This window comes from Scyliorhinus canicula, chromosome 4 (genome assembly GCF_902713615.1).
Source record: "Scyliorhinus canicula chromosome 4, sScyCan1.1, whole genome shotgun sequence".
Classification (NCBI taxonomy): domain Eukaryota; kingdom Metazoa; phylum Chordata; class Chondrichthyes; order Carcharhiniformes; family Scyliorhinidae; genus Scyliorhinus; species Scyliorhinus canicula.
This window is the reverse complement of record NC_052149.1, coordinates 99,052,373-99,069,201: the sequence shown is the minus strand read 5'-3', so window position 1 is coordinate 99,069,201 and position 16,829 is coordinate 99,052,373. Positions and strand designations below refer to the sequence as shown.

At 45.7% G+C, this 16,829-nt stretch overlaps 1 protein-coding gene across 1 annotated transcript; it reads right to left on the bottom strand.

Moving 5' to 3' along the window:
- Window positions 1–9,378: 9,378 nt before the first annotated feature.
- Window positions 9,379–10,226, bottom strand: LOC119964228 (nucleosome assembly protein 1-like 1). Its single transcript, XM_038793511.1, is given in 2 exon segments — window positions 9,379–10,031; window positions 10,034–10,226. Coding segments are annotated over 2 exon segments (846 nt in total).
- Between the last annotated feature and the right edge of the window lie 6,603 nt (window positions 10,227–16,829).

Here is a 16,829-nt window from a genome sequence, read left to right as displayed (position 1 = left end):
CAGTAAAGCGTGGGAGAGATTCCTGGTCCGACATAGAGTAAAATAACCATAGAAAAATTACAATGGAGAAAGAGGCCATTCGGCCCCCCCCCCCGCCCCATGTTTGCACTGGCCAGAAAAGAAACTAGCCCCTCATTTTAATCCCACTTTCCAGCACCTGGTCCTCAACCTTGCAGGTTACAGCAGTTCCGATACAGGTACCAATTCAATGAGTTGAACATTTCAGCTTCAACCACCAATTTAGGCAGTGAATTCCAGGTGCCCACCACCCTCGAGTGGGGCAGTCGTCCTTGTGCCCCCGCTAGTCCTTCTATCAATCACCTTAAATCGATGAGCCCTGGTAATTGACCCTTCAGCTAGGTTTTCCTGTCTATGAGGCGTCTCATAGTTTTGACAACCTCAATTAGATCACATCCCTTAGCTTCTTCTGTTCTATGGAAAATAGCCCTCGCCTATCCAATCTCTCTAGCTCTGGGATAGAAAGAACTGAACCCTTACCAGCACCATCCGTGGCTCCAGACTACAGCATGCATGTGAAGGGGCAGGGTGGTCAGTTGGCTGGGTGGCTGATATGGATCAGGTTGATGCCAACTTCATGGGGTTTGGTTGCTGTCCTGGCAGGGATGAAATTGGGACCTACTTCCTTGCTCTACCCATTGTAGATGTTGCGGCGCTGTAGGTCAGACCTGCCTTCAGCCTAACTCAAGAAGATGTAGAAGAGGTATTTTGTTCACGTACCAGTGGCAGTACGCACCTTTGTGCCTTTTAAACATATTCAGAAAGAAAAAAAGAGGCTGCGCTGATCTAGATAACAGCATAATAACCTTCTGGTGTTCCAAATTGTAATTTAAAAGAAAAACAAAATTCCCATTGCAGAAGTTTTCATTGCGTTAAATACATGCATTATACGAATTTGTTGTGACTGCCATTACCACAGAACAGGTCTATTGGGAATCATAGATGAATTCAAAGTAATGTGCATATCCTTCGAAATCCCATATTCTCCATTCAAAAGAAGCCCTTGATGCTAAATCTAAAAATAAAACAGATTAGGACTAAGTAATCCTGGGAGCAGAATGGCAACCTAGACACAGATCCAGAAGATTTTAATGTGTATAATATATGAGGTGGGTTAGTGTCACAAAGAATATATTTGAATGAAAAAATGAAAAATGAAAATCGCTTATTGTCACGAGTAGGCTTCAATGAAGTTACTGTGAAAAGCCCCTAGTCGCCACATTCCGGTGCCTGTCCGGGGAGGCTGGTACGGGAATGATCGTAAACAGAAATTTTATGTAATTCACAATGAGGTTGGATTTCCATTCCCTCTTATCCTACTTGGATGACTTATTGAATGATTTCCAAAACCTTATCTGTCATCATTAAGATGAAATTTGTGTGAGCAGTGCTCTCATTTCTATTGTGCAAAAATACAGCCTTCACAATAATTGGATCAGATATCAAAGCATTATGTACAGTCCACACTCTATCTCCTATTTCAGTAAAAGTAAAGCTCCTGGGTATGTTTTGTTTCTCTGTACTCTTGGGTAAGTGCATTATGAAATTCTGCAAAAGATGTATGAGATGTGCAATACATAAGAACGATCCTTTTCCTGATTTTTTTTTTGCCACCCTAAGGCTTTTCGTTTCTTAATACTGTCTTTCAAATCATGTGGGCAACATTCAATTTCATCTGTGAACAAAGATAACAATGTCATTGAGAGCACTGGTTTATTAATGGATTGTGTTGATGACAGATGATGTGGATAATTGGCTGCCCAGTAGCAAAGCAATATGGTTCTGACCTTTCCCTTGCCCAGTTAAAGGCTTAGATTCTGCCAGAAAGTGGGACTTCATTCGATCTGTCATAAGTGTGAGGCATTAACCTGTCCACCAGTGTGGGCATTTATACCATAGAAAGCCAATTCCGTTTTAGATGATCACATCTACCAACGTTCCTGACTTTGAGCTGCCTACAGCTTAGTCATTGGATCCCTCACTCCTGATTAGAACTTAAAGGCAACAGATCAAACACAAAAGAACTGCATGTTAGAAAAGTGAATGGAAAGGTTTGTTATGGGCCAGGGTTAAGAGAACCTAAAGTGTATCATGGAATTCACCTGACCCACAACTTTTAATAGATTGTGATATGGGGAGCACATGGCTCACTCTCCAGGTGTGGTACAGCAGAAATGGAAAAGTATGTTTTAAAAGCAAAACAATGTTTATTCTATGAACTCGAGTTAACCTTTTTAAAACATACAGTGAACATTTTAGCAACCATTAATTCAAATACAACCCCCAAAGAGTACAACACTAAGTAATGCTTATGCTGTCCTTTTAACATCCAGAAGACTTATAAAAGAAACACCGTTTAACAGAAGCACATCAGGTTAAAGTCACTACTGAAAACATTTATAATTCTGAATTCACCAAATGATCAAGAGATAGGGCACGATTCTCCGCCCCCCACGACGGGTCGGAGAATTGCGGGAGGGCCTTCCCGACATTTTTCCCGACCTCCCGCTATTCTCTCCCCCCCCGCCCCCCCCCACGGCCGCCCCACGACACGAATCGCTGCTCGCTGTTTTTTACGGCGAGCAGCGATTCTCCCCTAACCGATGGGCCGATTTCCCAGGCCTTCATGGCCGTTTTCACGAACTCCAGCACACCTGCTCTCACAGTTTGTGAAAACGGCCGCAAAGTACCGTTCTGGAGAACCATGCCACCGATTGGCACGGGCCCGCGATTGGTGGGCACCGATCGCGGGCAGCGGGTCCGAACCCCGCGCACTCTTTGTTCCTCCGCCGCCCCGCTGGATCAGTCCACTGGGCGGCTGAGGGGCATAACAGCCCGCGCATGTTCGGGTTTCACGCATATGTGTGATAACGTCATCCGCGCATGCGCGGATTGGAGCCGTCCAATCCGCACATGCGCGGCTGACGTCATCGTTTGCGTCAGCCGCCGTTAACCTTGGCGCGCGGGCTTAGCGAAGTTCACTAAGCCTGCGATGCCGAGGTTCACGGCGCCCCGCTGCTAGCCCCGACCGGGGAGCAGAATCGGGTCCCGGGAGGGGGCGCGGAGGCTGCCGTGAAACACGGCCAGTTTCACGGCAGCCTTCACGACTCTCCGCATTTGCGGAGAATCGCGCCCATAGTCTTTTCATGGCAGAGAGATCAACAGTACACTTGCTCTGTCTGACTTCAGCTCCAACATTAAAAATGGAACTAAAACACACCCTGCAGAAAACAGCCTAAAATAAAAGTAAAAAGCTGACAGACAGCCCAGCTCCACCTACACTCTGACCTCACTGATACGCACTCATTTCTTAAAGGTACAATTCTTAAAAACCCATTTCTTAAAGGTACCCACATGACAGGTTACTAATTAATAATCACAATTATTAACCACTCATTTCGTTCAAATATATTGAACTTCTGAGAGTTTAAAAATGCCCTTGCAGCAAATCTAATTAAACATATTGATACCAGCTGCAACAACAATTTCCTATTCGTGCAGGAATTTCTACATGCTTTCCCACATGTGACGCCTGTTCAGTTTTACTGTTGGTTTCTCATGCTTGTTTTGTTCCCAGGAGCTCACCCAGTTTACATTGTTGTTGTTATTTTAGGAATCGGCCACCATTCCAACATTCCTTCAATCGTAAAAGAATCTTGTGGCAATCAGGCTTTTTAGCTGTGGGAAAATGTAGCATGCTAGGCACTGACTTCATGTTATCATGATCCGTAATAGTCGGACTATAATTTGCAATTCTATGTACCATTTCCACAATGGTGAATATATGTCATTGTTGTCACAGACATGGCTGAGAAAGGGGCAGGATATGCAGCTCAATATTCCAGGATATAGAATCTTCAGGCAAGACAGGGAAGGAGGTAAAATATTAGGGGGATGTCCCAATTTTGATCAGGGAATAAATTACAGCAGTTAGAAGGGACAACGTCTTAGAAGGCTCTTCAACTGAAGGAATTCATCAACATTCCTGGTGACCATTACATGATACGCTGCGAGGCACTGAGCTCCAGGGTCAGGGAATGTACAGCACAGAAGGAGGCTATTTGATCCATCATGGCTGCTCTGGCTCTTTGAAAGAACTTTCCAATTGGTGCCACCCACGCCTCCTGTTCTTTTCACACATGCCTGTAAATGTTTCCTTTTCAAGTGTCCATCTAATTCCTTTATGATGTGTCAGCATCTACAAAGTGTTGATGGTCACCCTTAGTACTGCCCTCTGTCTGAAGGTGAGAAATGGCTGAAGCATGGTAATAAGGCAGAACAGCAGCATTCATGAACCCAGCTTTGGAGCACTTTTAGAGAATTATGTATTTTTTTTGGAGCTGAAGGTAATCCGCCAGTGAAGAGGCAGAACAGAGGGCATGGGAGTTGCTGGAAAAGTAAATAATATTGTGCCTGCGGCTACATCGCATAATCAGGGCAGGAAGAAATTAATTGCTCTCCACAGGTTGCTCACCCTTTGACCAATTTTACAATCTGGTCCCACAATATCTATTAACCTGTCCCCTGTCCCCTTAAATATGTCAAGCTACATTCACCAAGAATGCTGCAAGAACAAAGTTATCTGCTTGTTACAAGTTTCATGTCTCATTTAAGGTCATTGCTGGTACAGTGACATGCTTTATTCCAGGGTCAGTCTGTGAGACCTCCAACCATTTGAACCTCACATGACGTTCCCACCATTGCCATTGACAGATCATCATCAGTATTTTGTGCAGTCATCGGAGAGTGTGTCGAGCAACTTGCCAAACTTAGGGCTTGGGTGTTCATAATTTTAATCGCGACTGTCTAATTTAACTAACTTGGTCGGGGCCTGGGATACTGAGAAAAGGTTTAGTAGGGATAGATGCACATCCAAAATTAGAGGAGACATCAAGTGTGCCAGGAAGGCAGAGAATGTCTGGACCAGTTAAGTCACAAGGGAGGTTGGCAAGTTTGGATGGTATTTATTTTAATGCAAGGAGTCTGACGAACAAGGCAGATGAATTGAGGGCACAAATTAAAGCACGGGAATATTATGTCATTGTTGTCACAGACATGGCTGAGAAAGGGGCAGGATATGCAGCTCAATATTCCAGGATACATAATCTTCAGGCAAGACAGGAAAGAAGGTAAAAGATTAGGGGGATGTCCCAATTTTGATCAGGGAATCAATTACAGCAGTTAGAAGGGACAAATTCTTAGAAGGCTCTTCAACTGAAGGAATTCATAAATTGCATCCAGGAGAGCTTTTTAAGCCAGTACATAGAAGGACATACAAGAGAGGGGGTGGTTTTGGACTTAATTTTTGTTATCGAAGCTGGGCAAATGGTTGAAGTATCAATGGGGGAGAATTTTGCAGACAGTGATCATTTTTTAAAAATATGTTTTTATTAAGGATTTTTCAGTTAATACAGAACAAAGGTAAGCATGAACGTACATCGAAAACAAATATATATATACACATCGGTCATCTTCTATTATTTACATCAGTTGTCTTTACAGTGGTTACAACTTCTTGTTTTACTTTCTCCAGTAGGTGTTTGGTTCTAGCTGGGTCCCCTGCCTTCGTCTCCCCTCCCCCTGTTCTTCCTGACCACCTCTCTTCATCTAGTCATCTGGCGTGCCCTCTTCCCTCATATCCTGTTCCTGTTTGGTTGGCGTGATGCCATGTACTTTGTTATTTACTGGACATGGTTGGGCTCCATGACTCTTTATTCCCCCCTCCCCCCCCCCCCCCCCCCCCCCCACACCCCCTATTGTTTGCATTTGTTGTTGTACTGTAGCTACCCTCTCCCTTCCTCAAACGTATTGACCGTTTGCTACAAACAGGTCATGCAACAACTGGGTGAATGGCTTCCACGTTTTGTGGAAGCCTTTCTCAGACCCCTGGATGGCAGATTTAATTTTCTCCATCTGGAGAAATTCCGATAGGTCGGACAACCAGTCTGCAGCTTTGGGTGGTGCTGCTGATCTCCAGCCGAGCAGGATTCTCCGGCAGTCGATTTGGGAGGCAAAGGCAAGGGTGTCGGCCCTCCTCCCCATGAAGAGATCTGGCTGATCTGAGACCCTGACGACTGCCACTCTTGGGCAAGGCTCCACCCTCACCCCCACAACCTTGGACATTGCCTCGAAGAAGACTAGTCTGGGGCAAGACCAGAACATGTGGGCATGGTTGGCCGGACATCTTTGGCACTGATCGCATTTGCCTCCACCCCAGGGAAGAACCTGCTCATTCAGGTTATGGTAAGTGTGCTCTGTGTACCACTTTCAGCTGCATTAGGCTGAGCCTCGCACTTGTCAACTTGGAGTTGACCCTGTGCAGTGCTTCTCCCCAGAGTCCCCACCCTATTTCAAACCTTAGGGCGACCTCCCACTTTTCCTTTGTCTCGTCCAGTGGTGTATGTGCCCTTTCTATTAGTCGCCCATTCCGGTTGCCGCAGTTCCTCCCCCCTAAGATATTGTTGCAGTGGTCGTGGGTACGTTTTTGTTTCCCTATGTAAGAAGTTTTTGGCCTGCATGTATCTTAGCTTTGTCAGCTGGAACATCACTGTTCGTTCCTCAAGTGTCTTTGTAAAGCCCCTAACTGTCAACATCCCCCCCCCCCTCCCCCCACCCCCGTCCTGTCACCACCTTTTGAAGGTGGCATCCATTACAGCTGGCGCGAACCTGTGGTTGTTGCAGATGGGGGCCTTAACAGACATTTCAGTTGATCCAAAGTGGAATCAGATGGTTCCATGACCAGAGTGTTGCTAGCAGCACTGGACTTGTTGAGTGTTTGTTCGGTGGGGATGGGAGTGCAGCCGTGGCCAGGGCACGGAGGGAGGTCCTGTAGGGTGCGGTGACAGCCCAAGCAGAGATGGTGCAGCCAATTGCACCCCAGGAGGCTGGGGCCATTGCCTTGAACCACAATTGGGGGAGATGGATTGATTGATGACATAAACTGGGGCCCCACAGGCTGGGACCCCATTGTCTGCCCGACCGACTGAGTGGGGGGGCGGGTAGGGGTGTGTCACATGACGGTCTGCATCCCAAGGCATTGACCTCAATTCCCTGGATCTTTTGAACGTTGCGCTCCACGCTCTCCCGAATCTCGGCGATCTGGGAGTTCCTGCTGGAGCATCAAAGTGAGCTTGCTCAGGAACCATCACTGGGTCTCAGCATTGCCGAGACCACAGACAAGGCGATTCCATAATGCATCTGAGAGCGAGGTTTCGTATTCGCAAATATCTCTGAGCCTGCGTAGCCTGGTCATAAATTCTGTCATGGAGTCACCCGTTGCATGTTCTGTCATGTGAAGATGGTATATCTGAATGATCACAGAGGGAGGCGGGCTAAAATGTCACCCGATGAGTTCCACAAGCTGGGCAAAGGCGTTGGTGTCCGATGCATCCAGATATGTAAGGTTTTGGATAACCCCATAGGCCTGAACTCCACACATCATCAGCAACAAAACTGCACTAAATCTAACTCATCCCACTTTCCAGCTCTTGGCCCATAACTTGAATGTTATGACATTTCAAATGCTCGTCCAGATACTTTTTTAAAGGTTGTGAAGTTTCCTACCTCTACTACCCTTCCAGGCAGTGCATTCCAGATTCCCACCACCCTCTGAGTGAAAAAACCTTTCCTCAAACTCCTCCTTATCCACCAGCCCCCTCACCTTAAACTTTTGACCCCTCGTATTGACTCTTCAATTAAGAGGAACAGCTGCTTCCTATCCACATTGTCTATAACCCTCTTATACACCGCAATCAAGTCCCCCCTCAGCCTTCTCTTCTCAAAAGAAAACAACCCGAGCCTATGCAACCTCTCTTCATAGCTCAGATGCTCCATCCCAGGCAATCTTGGTGATTCTCCTCTGCACCCTCGACAGTGAAATCACATCCTTCCTATAGTGAGGCAACCAGAACTGCACACAGTACTCCAGATTTGGCCTAACCAAAATAATGTACAGCTTCAACATAAACTTCCTGCTCTTATAATCTATGCCATTACTGACAAAGGCAAATGTTCCGTATGCCTTTAAAAAAATTTTTATTGCACCTAATTAATTTTTTCCAATTAAGGGGAAATTTAGCATGGCCAATCCTCCTACCCCACACATCTTTGGGTTGTGGGGCACACAAACCATGGGGAGAATGTGCAAACTCCACACGGACAGTGACCCAGAGCCTGGATCGAACCTAGGACCTCGGCGGTATGAGGCAGCAGAGCTAAACACTGTGCCACCATGCTGCCCACCCGTATGCCTTCTTAACTACCCTGCTAACCTGTCTAGCAGCCTTCATGAATCTGTGGACAAGCACCCCAAGACCCTTCTGTTATGTTCTGTGCTGTGGCCGTGGTACAGATGCACACAGAACATCTAGTTCCTTGATTAGTAAGATAATTTATTAACAGAATGAACACGTGGAAAGATAATTAGTGAACTATGATACAAATGGTAACGATTAAATGAATTCAGTGAATTCTGCTGGAGTTCTAGTCCGACTATCCTCTAGTACAACTTAGTACCAACTGCCGGATATCTCTGGTCACATGGTAGATTTCTATCACCACAAGCTGGTTGGAGGTTGCATCGATAACTATATACATTAATCGACAACTATATACAAAACTGTGCACAGGCATATCACCACACCTTCCCTTCCCCTGAGTTTCCTACTCGGTAGGCAGAACGCGTAGACGGAGTCACACAGTAAATGGTAGAACTCTTGCGAGTACTGACAGGCAGAGAGATCTGGGTGTGCATGCCTACTGATCACTGGAAATTGCAACACATGTGGATAAGGTGGTCAAGAAGGCATACGGCATGCTGGCCTTCATCAGTCGGGGCATTGAATAGAAAAGTTGGCAAATCACATTGCAGCTGTACAGGACCTTAGTTAGGACTCATTTGGAATATTGTGTACAATTCTGGTCACCACACTACCAGAAGGATGTGGATGCTTTGGAGAGGGTACAGAAGTGGTTTACTAGGATGTAGCCTGGTATGGAAGGCATTAGCTATGAGGAGAGGTTAGATAAACTCGGTCTGTTCTCCCTGGAACGACGGAGGTTAAGAGGCGAGCTGATAGAGGTCTACAAGATTATGAGTGGCATGGACAGAGTGGATAGTCAGATGTTCTTTCCTAGGGTAGGAGAGTCAAGTACTAGGGGACATAGGTTTAAAGTGTGTGGGGAAAAGTTTAGAACTGATGTGCGAGGCAAGTTTTTTACACAGAGGGTGGTAAATATATGGAACACACTTCCTGGGGAGGTGATGGGAGCAGGAAGCGGCATTTAAGGGGCACCTGGACAAATATATGAATAAGGTAGGAATGGAAGGATACGGACTCCGTAAGTGAATATAGTTTTAGTTTAGGCAGGTACCATAGTCGCCGCAGTAGCTTCTCCTGTAAAGTATGACATTGCACGTGGAATTATGTGTTCACACAAGAAGTGACCAATTTCAAAGTCAGCAGTGAGTCTTGCTGCAGAACCTTCATCCAACTGTCTATGCTCTGGAACTTCAGGAGGACTGAAGAAATTGAAGAAATAGTCATTTGGTACAGTTTTCGTAACTGTTCTACCAGTACCCCGCCCCGTATGCTTCTGCTTCGTTTTAATGGTTTTCAATGAGATGTTTTGTCCTTTCTTCCAGTTGATCTGGCAGCCTGTGAATCCCGTGATTTCTGGTTCATCAAAGAAGAAAACGCCTAACTCGCCAGGCTGTGACTCCATCTGGTATGTTTTAGTGACTACCTCATTTGTGAAATACTCATTTGGTTCAAACTTAAACTCCAGAGTAAAACTCATTGGCTGTCCAGGCTCTGAATATTTTACGTTTACATCCTGTAGATGCTTTAAGCTCGGCTCGTCATGCTCCTGTATCATGTCACTGACCGAATCCACAGTTTTGAAGACTGTTAACCAGAATTCTGGAATTCCCTTTGGCTCCTCCATCTCTTCATCTGGTTTATCTTCTTCCACTGTAACTTTCTCTTGTATTTCATCGATAACTGCACAATTATATCTCATTTCCAGTCACAATGATCCTCTGTCGCAGCGCTGTCTGGAATGTACAGCCGTTCAACTAGATTCAGGGCCTCATACGCGTCCGCTTCTATGATGGACGTGCGTTCTGTGTCCACAATGGAAAATGGTATGAAATGACTTCTATTGTGCCCATGCTTCATGTTCACATGCTCCCAGCATTGCAATCTCATTTCTATGACAGTCTTTCATTAGTCTCGTTTGATTGATGACTATAGGTTTAATTCACAGCGCATTCAAATTGGACAGACTGAGAAGGTTGGCCCTCGCTCCGGTGTCAAGCTTGCATTAGATCAATGTGGCATTCAGCATCACTGGAATTGTCCATCTGTCTTTGACGGTATCAGCATCACCATCATTACTGCCGCAACTGTTCAGTAAGACTTCTTCACTCTGCATATTCGGACTCATGGTGTCCTAAGTCAAAATCAGTTCAACGAAAAACAGGTTTTCAATGGACATCTCATCAATTGTGTTGACTGATCCTGTTTGGTCCACAGTTGGACGTGAAAAGCATTGCTTCGCAAAGTCATTTGTTCTGCCACACTTGGAACACACCTTCCCAAATGCTGGACATTGCCATGGCCCCTGTCGATCATCACTGGCATAAAATGGTGGATCTGGTCGGCCACTTAAAATGGCCGCCCACACTGAGACTGCGTCACAGTGCTGATGGTGCTGGCGTCTTCCTCCAGATTGGCGCCAAAATGTTTCAGTTTGAGCATACTGATCTGCTGTGCAGCTAGCTCGCTTGCATGGCAAATCTTGATAGGGTTTTCAAATTGAAGCTCTTCTTCCCTCAATAACCTCTCATGTACCTTACCATTCGATATCCGGAACACTATCTGATCGCGGATCATCGACGTCTTTAACATATTAAAATTGCAGGACTGCACCTTAAACCGCAAGTCGGTTAGAAAACTATCAATAGATTCTCCTGCCTTCTGAGTATGTGTGCGAAAGATATAATGGCGAATGTTTCATTTTTCTTCGGGGAGCAATGTCGATCAAAGTATTTAATTACTTCATCGAAGGTTTTGCTTTCTGCTTCACTGTTGAACGCGAAGGTATTTTAAATTTTGATGGCTTTATGACTTGCTGCCTTGAGCAGCAACGCAATATGCCTCTCATCAGGCTGTGCCTACAGGCCAAGCGCTGCAACATTGAATCTGAATTGCTGCTTAAAAACACGCCAATCCTTGTCTACATCACCCATGACTTGAAGCTGGTGGGGTGCCTTCAGACCTTCCATCTCTAACTTCACAGTCGTTCCGTGCATTGAGTTCCAGTTGCCGGTAGTTTACGAGATAGGCGGAAGAATTTTCTTTCTTCAGCCTGTTTCGCCTCCATTGTTATCTTCAATTGTTCCATCCTCTTGGTACCATGTTATGTTCTGTGTTGTAGCCATGGTACAGATGCACCGGAACATCTAGTTCCTTGATCATAAAGCATATGGGACAGGCCGGGCGCGGAAATAGAGTGGTCGAGTCAGGGGGTCACATTTATTTGGGCCACAGCTCCTTTTATGGTGGCCAAGCCATTCTGGAATACCAATGGAAACCTCTTCAGAACTCCCTCAGGGCCATGTGGGTGCACCCGCTGCCCATCTAACCGCAAGTGGCGTAGCCAGTCACGCCTCAACAAGCTCCCGTGAACCACCACCAGAGGAAGACTTGTGGATTGCTGATTATACTCAACCGGAACCGTTGAAGTGCCCGCAATTACCATGGGTTCCCCCATATAAGTGGGCAACCTTGCTTTGGTGTCCGACAGGGTCAGCAATTGATGGCCTGGCCAAATGCGGTCGAACATATGACGACTGATTACCGACACTGCTGCTCCAGTGCCAAGTTTTATGCAGATTGGGTATCCATTAATCCGCAGGGAGATCAGGATGGGTACTACTGCTGGTTGGTGCTGTCCGCATCTTCCATGTAGTACGCCCTGTCACGTGGGCGGTGGCCCCGCCTAATGGGTCAGTGGGCGGGGCCTTCTGTCTCACTGGTTTTTGTGGCCCATGCTGGCTGGTGGTCATACTCCAGTTCCTCCTGGTTGGGGGAGAACGTCCGGTGGCGTCCCCGGCCTCTATTACAGTGGTCCATGTTCCTCCTGTAGGTGTCACATTGTCGTGTCCCAGCCTCCTCAGGTCTAGCTGACTGTGATAGGTGCTTGTAATTGCATCACAGACTGAGCGCTGTCAGTCCCTGGAGTTCCTAGACCCCTTGTTCTCTGGAGATAACTATCCCTACTGCACGTTGCAAGTCCAGTGGGCATCAGCTAATAATTTCCTTGGTGTGGCCGCTTCACAGAGACCACATACCAAATGATGCCTGAGTGTCTCATTCAGTGCCACTCCGAATTCACAAGTCTCAGCCAGTTTTCGGATGCGGGCTGGAAGTCACTCGCTGACTTGGCTTGGGCCTAAGCAGCTGTTTGGAACCAGAAACGTTGTGCAATGAGAGGTGGTTTCAGATTGAGATGTTCCCCCACCAGGATCACCAGGGCGGCGAATGACCGGGAATCTGGGGCGTACGGGTGGGTCAACTCTTTGCAACACTAGGTGGGCCCTCCGCAAGCCGTCAGCAATATAATAGTTTTTTTGTGCATTGCAGTAATATCGTTTGTTCGAAGAAAGTATTCCATGCCTTTAACATATTGCCCCCAATCATCTGTGTCTGCTTCGAAAGGTTCCAGCTTTCCTATGAGTGGGATTTTGGTGGTTAGAAGTGGGGCCTGCCGAAGCCTAGATGATGTGGGCCGGGTACATAGCAACCGCTGTCAATGGCAGCTCCACTGAATCCTCACCACCAGTGTTGAATCCGCGGGAGGCAGACGGAAGTAGAAATTACAGAAAAAGGTTTATTTTGATACAATTTCAATACTCCTCCACTCTCCTAAGGGCCTCTATCCCCGACCTGCAGTTGGCCGGGATTTTTAAACAACCGTGGCTCTCGTGTGAAGGGGAAACCCTGCCCCGTTAAAGGGAAAGGCCTCTCTGTCTTAAAGGGGAAGTTCATATTCCGGGGAGGTCATGGGAAATCGTAGAGTTCTGATTCTGGGACCTCCATTGAGTTTATAACACTATTGTCCTGACATTCATCGAGTACTCCCTTGTCTTGTTCCTCCTTCCAAAGTGCATAACCTTGCACTTTTCAGGGATGAATACCATCTGGCACATATCAGCCCATCAGACCCACCCGTCTATATATTCCGACAACCTAAGACCGTCTTCCTTACTATTAACCACCCTGCCAATTTTTGTGTCACCTGCATACTTACTTATAATCCCCTTCCCCAACATTCTCACCTATATGATTTCTATATAAATTGCCCGTCCTTTACTGTCGTTGGGTCAACATTTTGGTACTCCCTTCCTAACAGGTAGGTATACATAGGTGGCACAGGTAGGTGTACCTCCTGCAGATGGACTCCAATGGTTTAAGAAGATGGCTCGCTACCAGCCCCTAAGGCCAATTAGGAATGAGTAACAAATGCTGGCCGTGCCAGCAGCTCTCCAATCCCAGGAAATAATATATCATAGAACCTCTCTCACCAAGTTCTCAAATCCTCATTGTTTGTGGCCTGAAATGTTAATTAAAATGACAGTAGCATCACTGAATCATAGAACCTTACAGCACAGAAGGAGACGATTTGGTCCCATTGTGCTCTCTGGTAGAGCTATTCGTTTAGCCCCGCTGCCCTGCTCGCTCCCTGTAGCTCTGCAATTTAATCCCACTTAAGTATTTATCCAATTCCCTTTTGGAAGTTAGTAATGGGAACTGCTTCCATCATCCTTTCAGGCAGAGCCATCCAGGTCACAACTCAAGGACAAATCAATTAATTAAAGAGTTCGTGCTGTGGCTGGCAAAACATCACTTCTGCCTCTGACATCTTTCTGTAATGGCTAAAACCTGAAATGTAGAGGTGGCGTGTCTCTCCTGGAATCTTATTCCGTTTGAAAAGGATATTCATGGAATGCGGAAAAAATGGCGTATCAAGCTGTAGCGATGATAAATGTCTGGTGGAAAGTGGTCATTACTTGGTGCGGTGGCAAAGGGTCATGGACAGAAGCTGTAGAAACCACATTAAATATGCATGAATATTAATATTGCTCTTAAGCTACAGCACCAACTGCAGAACCTTAGAAGCTGCGAGCGTTCTGCAGGGTTTGAAGCACAGAATCGATGACGCGCTGCTTTAAAGCCTGAGGGTTTTGCCACATAAATATCATTAATCTGCTGCTATGATTGAAGGATCCAGAAATCTAGGTCACCACTTTACTGTGTGTGCAGTTTACTTGCGTTCCAATAAAGCCCACCCCATGAATTGGGTGCTAGCATTTCCAAAAAGGTTAATGGACTTACAGTATTGTATTTGGTCCTTTGACAACAGGAAACAACAACAAAAATTGAGTTTGTCTGAAATTATTTATTAATGAGCAATGGTTGCCAGGGGTCTTATGACTCAAGTCCAGTGGCCAGCATTCATAAAACTGCCAATCCCCATGTCTGGAATTTCAACAGCTCTCAGGCATGGAATATTTTGCCTTGGGGGCTTCACAGCTTGCATAATTAGCGCCACTAAATTCCAGTTCTCTGCAGAATCACACCTGTTAGATTATGCTGCTTCGCGTAGCATAAACTGCTTCCTTGATGTATGCTTTGACAAAGGAAGCTCCAGACTATGAAATTAGTTCAACGTATTTATTGAACTATTAACCCAGTTCTTAAATGAGTTCGACTCCCTGCTAATCTAACTGTAGTAACTCAGTCTATCTTTACCAGCCTGCTCTAAGCCACGTGCTGGGTGTGATGCCGTTGATCAACCCTGATGTGCTCTCGAGATGTCTGTCTGTGGAAAGAGGCAGAACATCTGTCTGGAATGTACAGCCGTTCAACTAGATTCAGGGCCTCATACGCGTCCGCTTCTATGATGGACTTGCGTTCTGTGTCCACAATGGAAAATGGTATGAAATGACTTCTATTGTGCCCATGCTTCATGTTCACATGCTCCCAGCATTGCAATCTAATTTCTATGACAGTCTTTCATTAGTCTCGTTTGATTGATGACTATAGGTTTCATTCACAGCCCATTCAAATTGGACAGACTGAGAAGGTTGGCCCTCGCTCCGGTGTCAAGCTTGCATTTGATCAATGTGGCATTCAGCATCACTGGAATTGTCCATCTGTCTTTGACATGTGTGCCCTGTCCTTTTATATGGGTTGTGAAGTGCCCCCTTGTGATAATGCCACCTCTGCCATTCGAGAGGGCACACTAGAGGGTGCTCCCTCTAGTGGTTACTTAGTTGCCGTGTATTTACATTAACCCCTTGTGTATATACAGTGATGCAGATCACCACTTCCCCCTTTTTTCATGTTACATACTTCCTGTACTTTGTTGAAGAAAATTGAACAAAATAGGTGGATAAGTGATGACAGGTACAAGTCATGATGACAGTGATGATTGTACAATACCAAATAATATTTATGAGTCCAAAGTTTATGAATTTATATGGTCGAGTGGCTTTCTTGTTTTGTTATTGAAGTGTCGACGTTGATGTTGTCATTTCCTTGTGAACGCCGTCAGTGTCCCTGTGCTTAAGGAACCAAGAAGCCATCAGGAGGTGTTCAAATGGTCAAATCACTTTGTTGTCTGATTTGGACTCTTTTTTTTCTCCGATGCTTGTGGTAGCGATTCTAGATGTCATCTTTCCTGTTTGACCTGGACTGGTGTCTGTGTTTGTGGTATTGATGCCTATGTCAGCTGCCTTGAAAGCTGGTCTGCTTGTTTGTAGTGTAGCAAACATGAATTTGTAAGATGCGATATCATACCATGGTATGTCTGTACTCTTGCCATTGTTAGGAGCTCTGCTGTCACATTGTCCTGCATTTGCAGAGTTGTACCATGTTGTACCAGTCGTTGTTCCATTGTCGTTGTTTTTGTCATGCGTGGTGTTGACGTTGGCGCCTTTGGTACGCCTCTTGTTGTTGGCTTTGTTGTTTTTGTAGGTTTTGTTGTTGTGCCTGTTGCGCTCAATGACCATTCCGAGTGGAGAATTCGAGTTGTAGGAGCCAGTCCAAACCACTCCCTTCCCCCCCATCTGCCAGTCTACAGGAAGAGTGCATGGCATCTGCGTCAGCCGTGACTCAGTTGGTGACACATCCATCTTACTCCATGTGTGCTCGAATCTTACACCATGAGACTCAAGCTGCATAATCAAGGCTAACATGCCAGTGAGGTACTGAGGGAGTTCTGCACTGTGGGAGGTGCTATTTTTCTGACGAAACATGAAACCGAGACTTCCTGTTCTTCCAAAGAAGAACAGTGGGGTCCTCCATGGTGTCCAGTCCAATATTCATCCCTCAATCAACATCACTAAAAAAAACAATTATCTGGTCATTATCACAACGCTGTTTAACTTTGTGCACATTTGGCTGTCGGCTTTCCTACACTTCAGAAGTGTTTCATTGGCTGTAAAGGGCTTTGAGACATCCTCTGGTTTTGTTATGAGCTGTAGAAATGGAAGTCTTTCTTTTGAAAAGCACACCATTTGATTTTCAAGCCAACTCTCCAACATGTGGTAAGTTTTGTCAACTTATCAGAACGTCCAGTTTGCAAACAATGAATTATTGTGTTATAATAAAGCTCACCCCACGAATTGGGTGCTAGCATTTCCAAAAAGGTTAGTTTGTCACCGCTTAGCTTTGTTAGTTTGTAACAGCTAGTCAACACAAAAAGTGACCTGAACTTGAAATAGTCGGCCATAACCTCCTCTG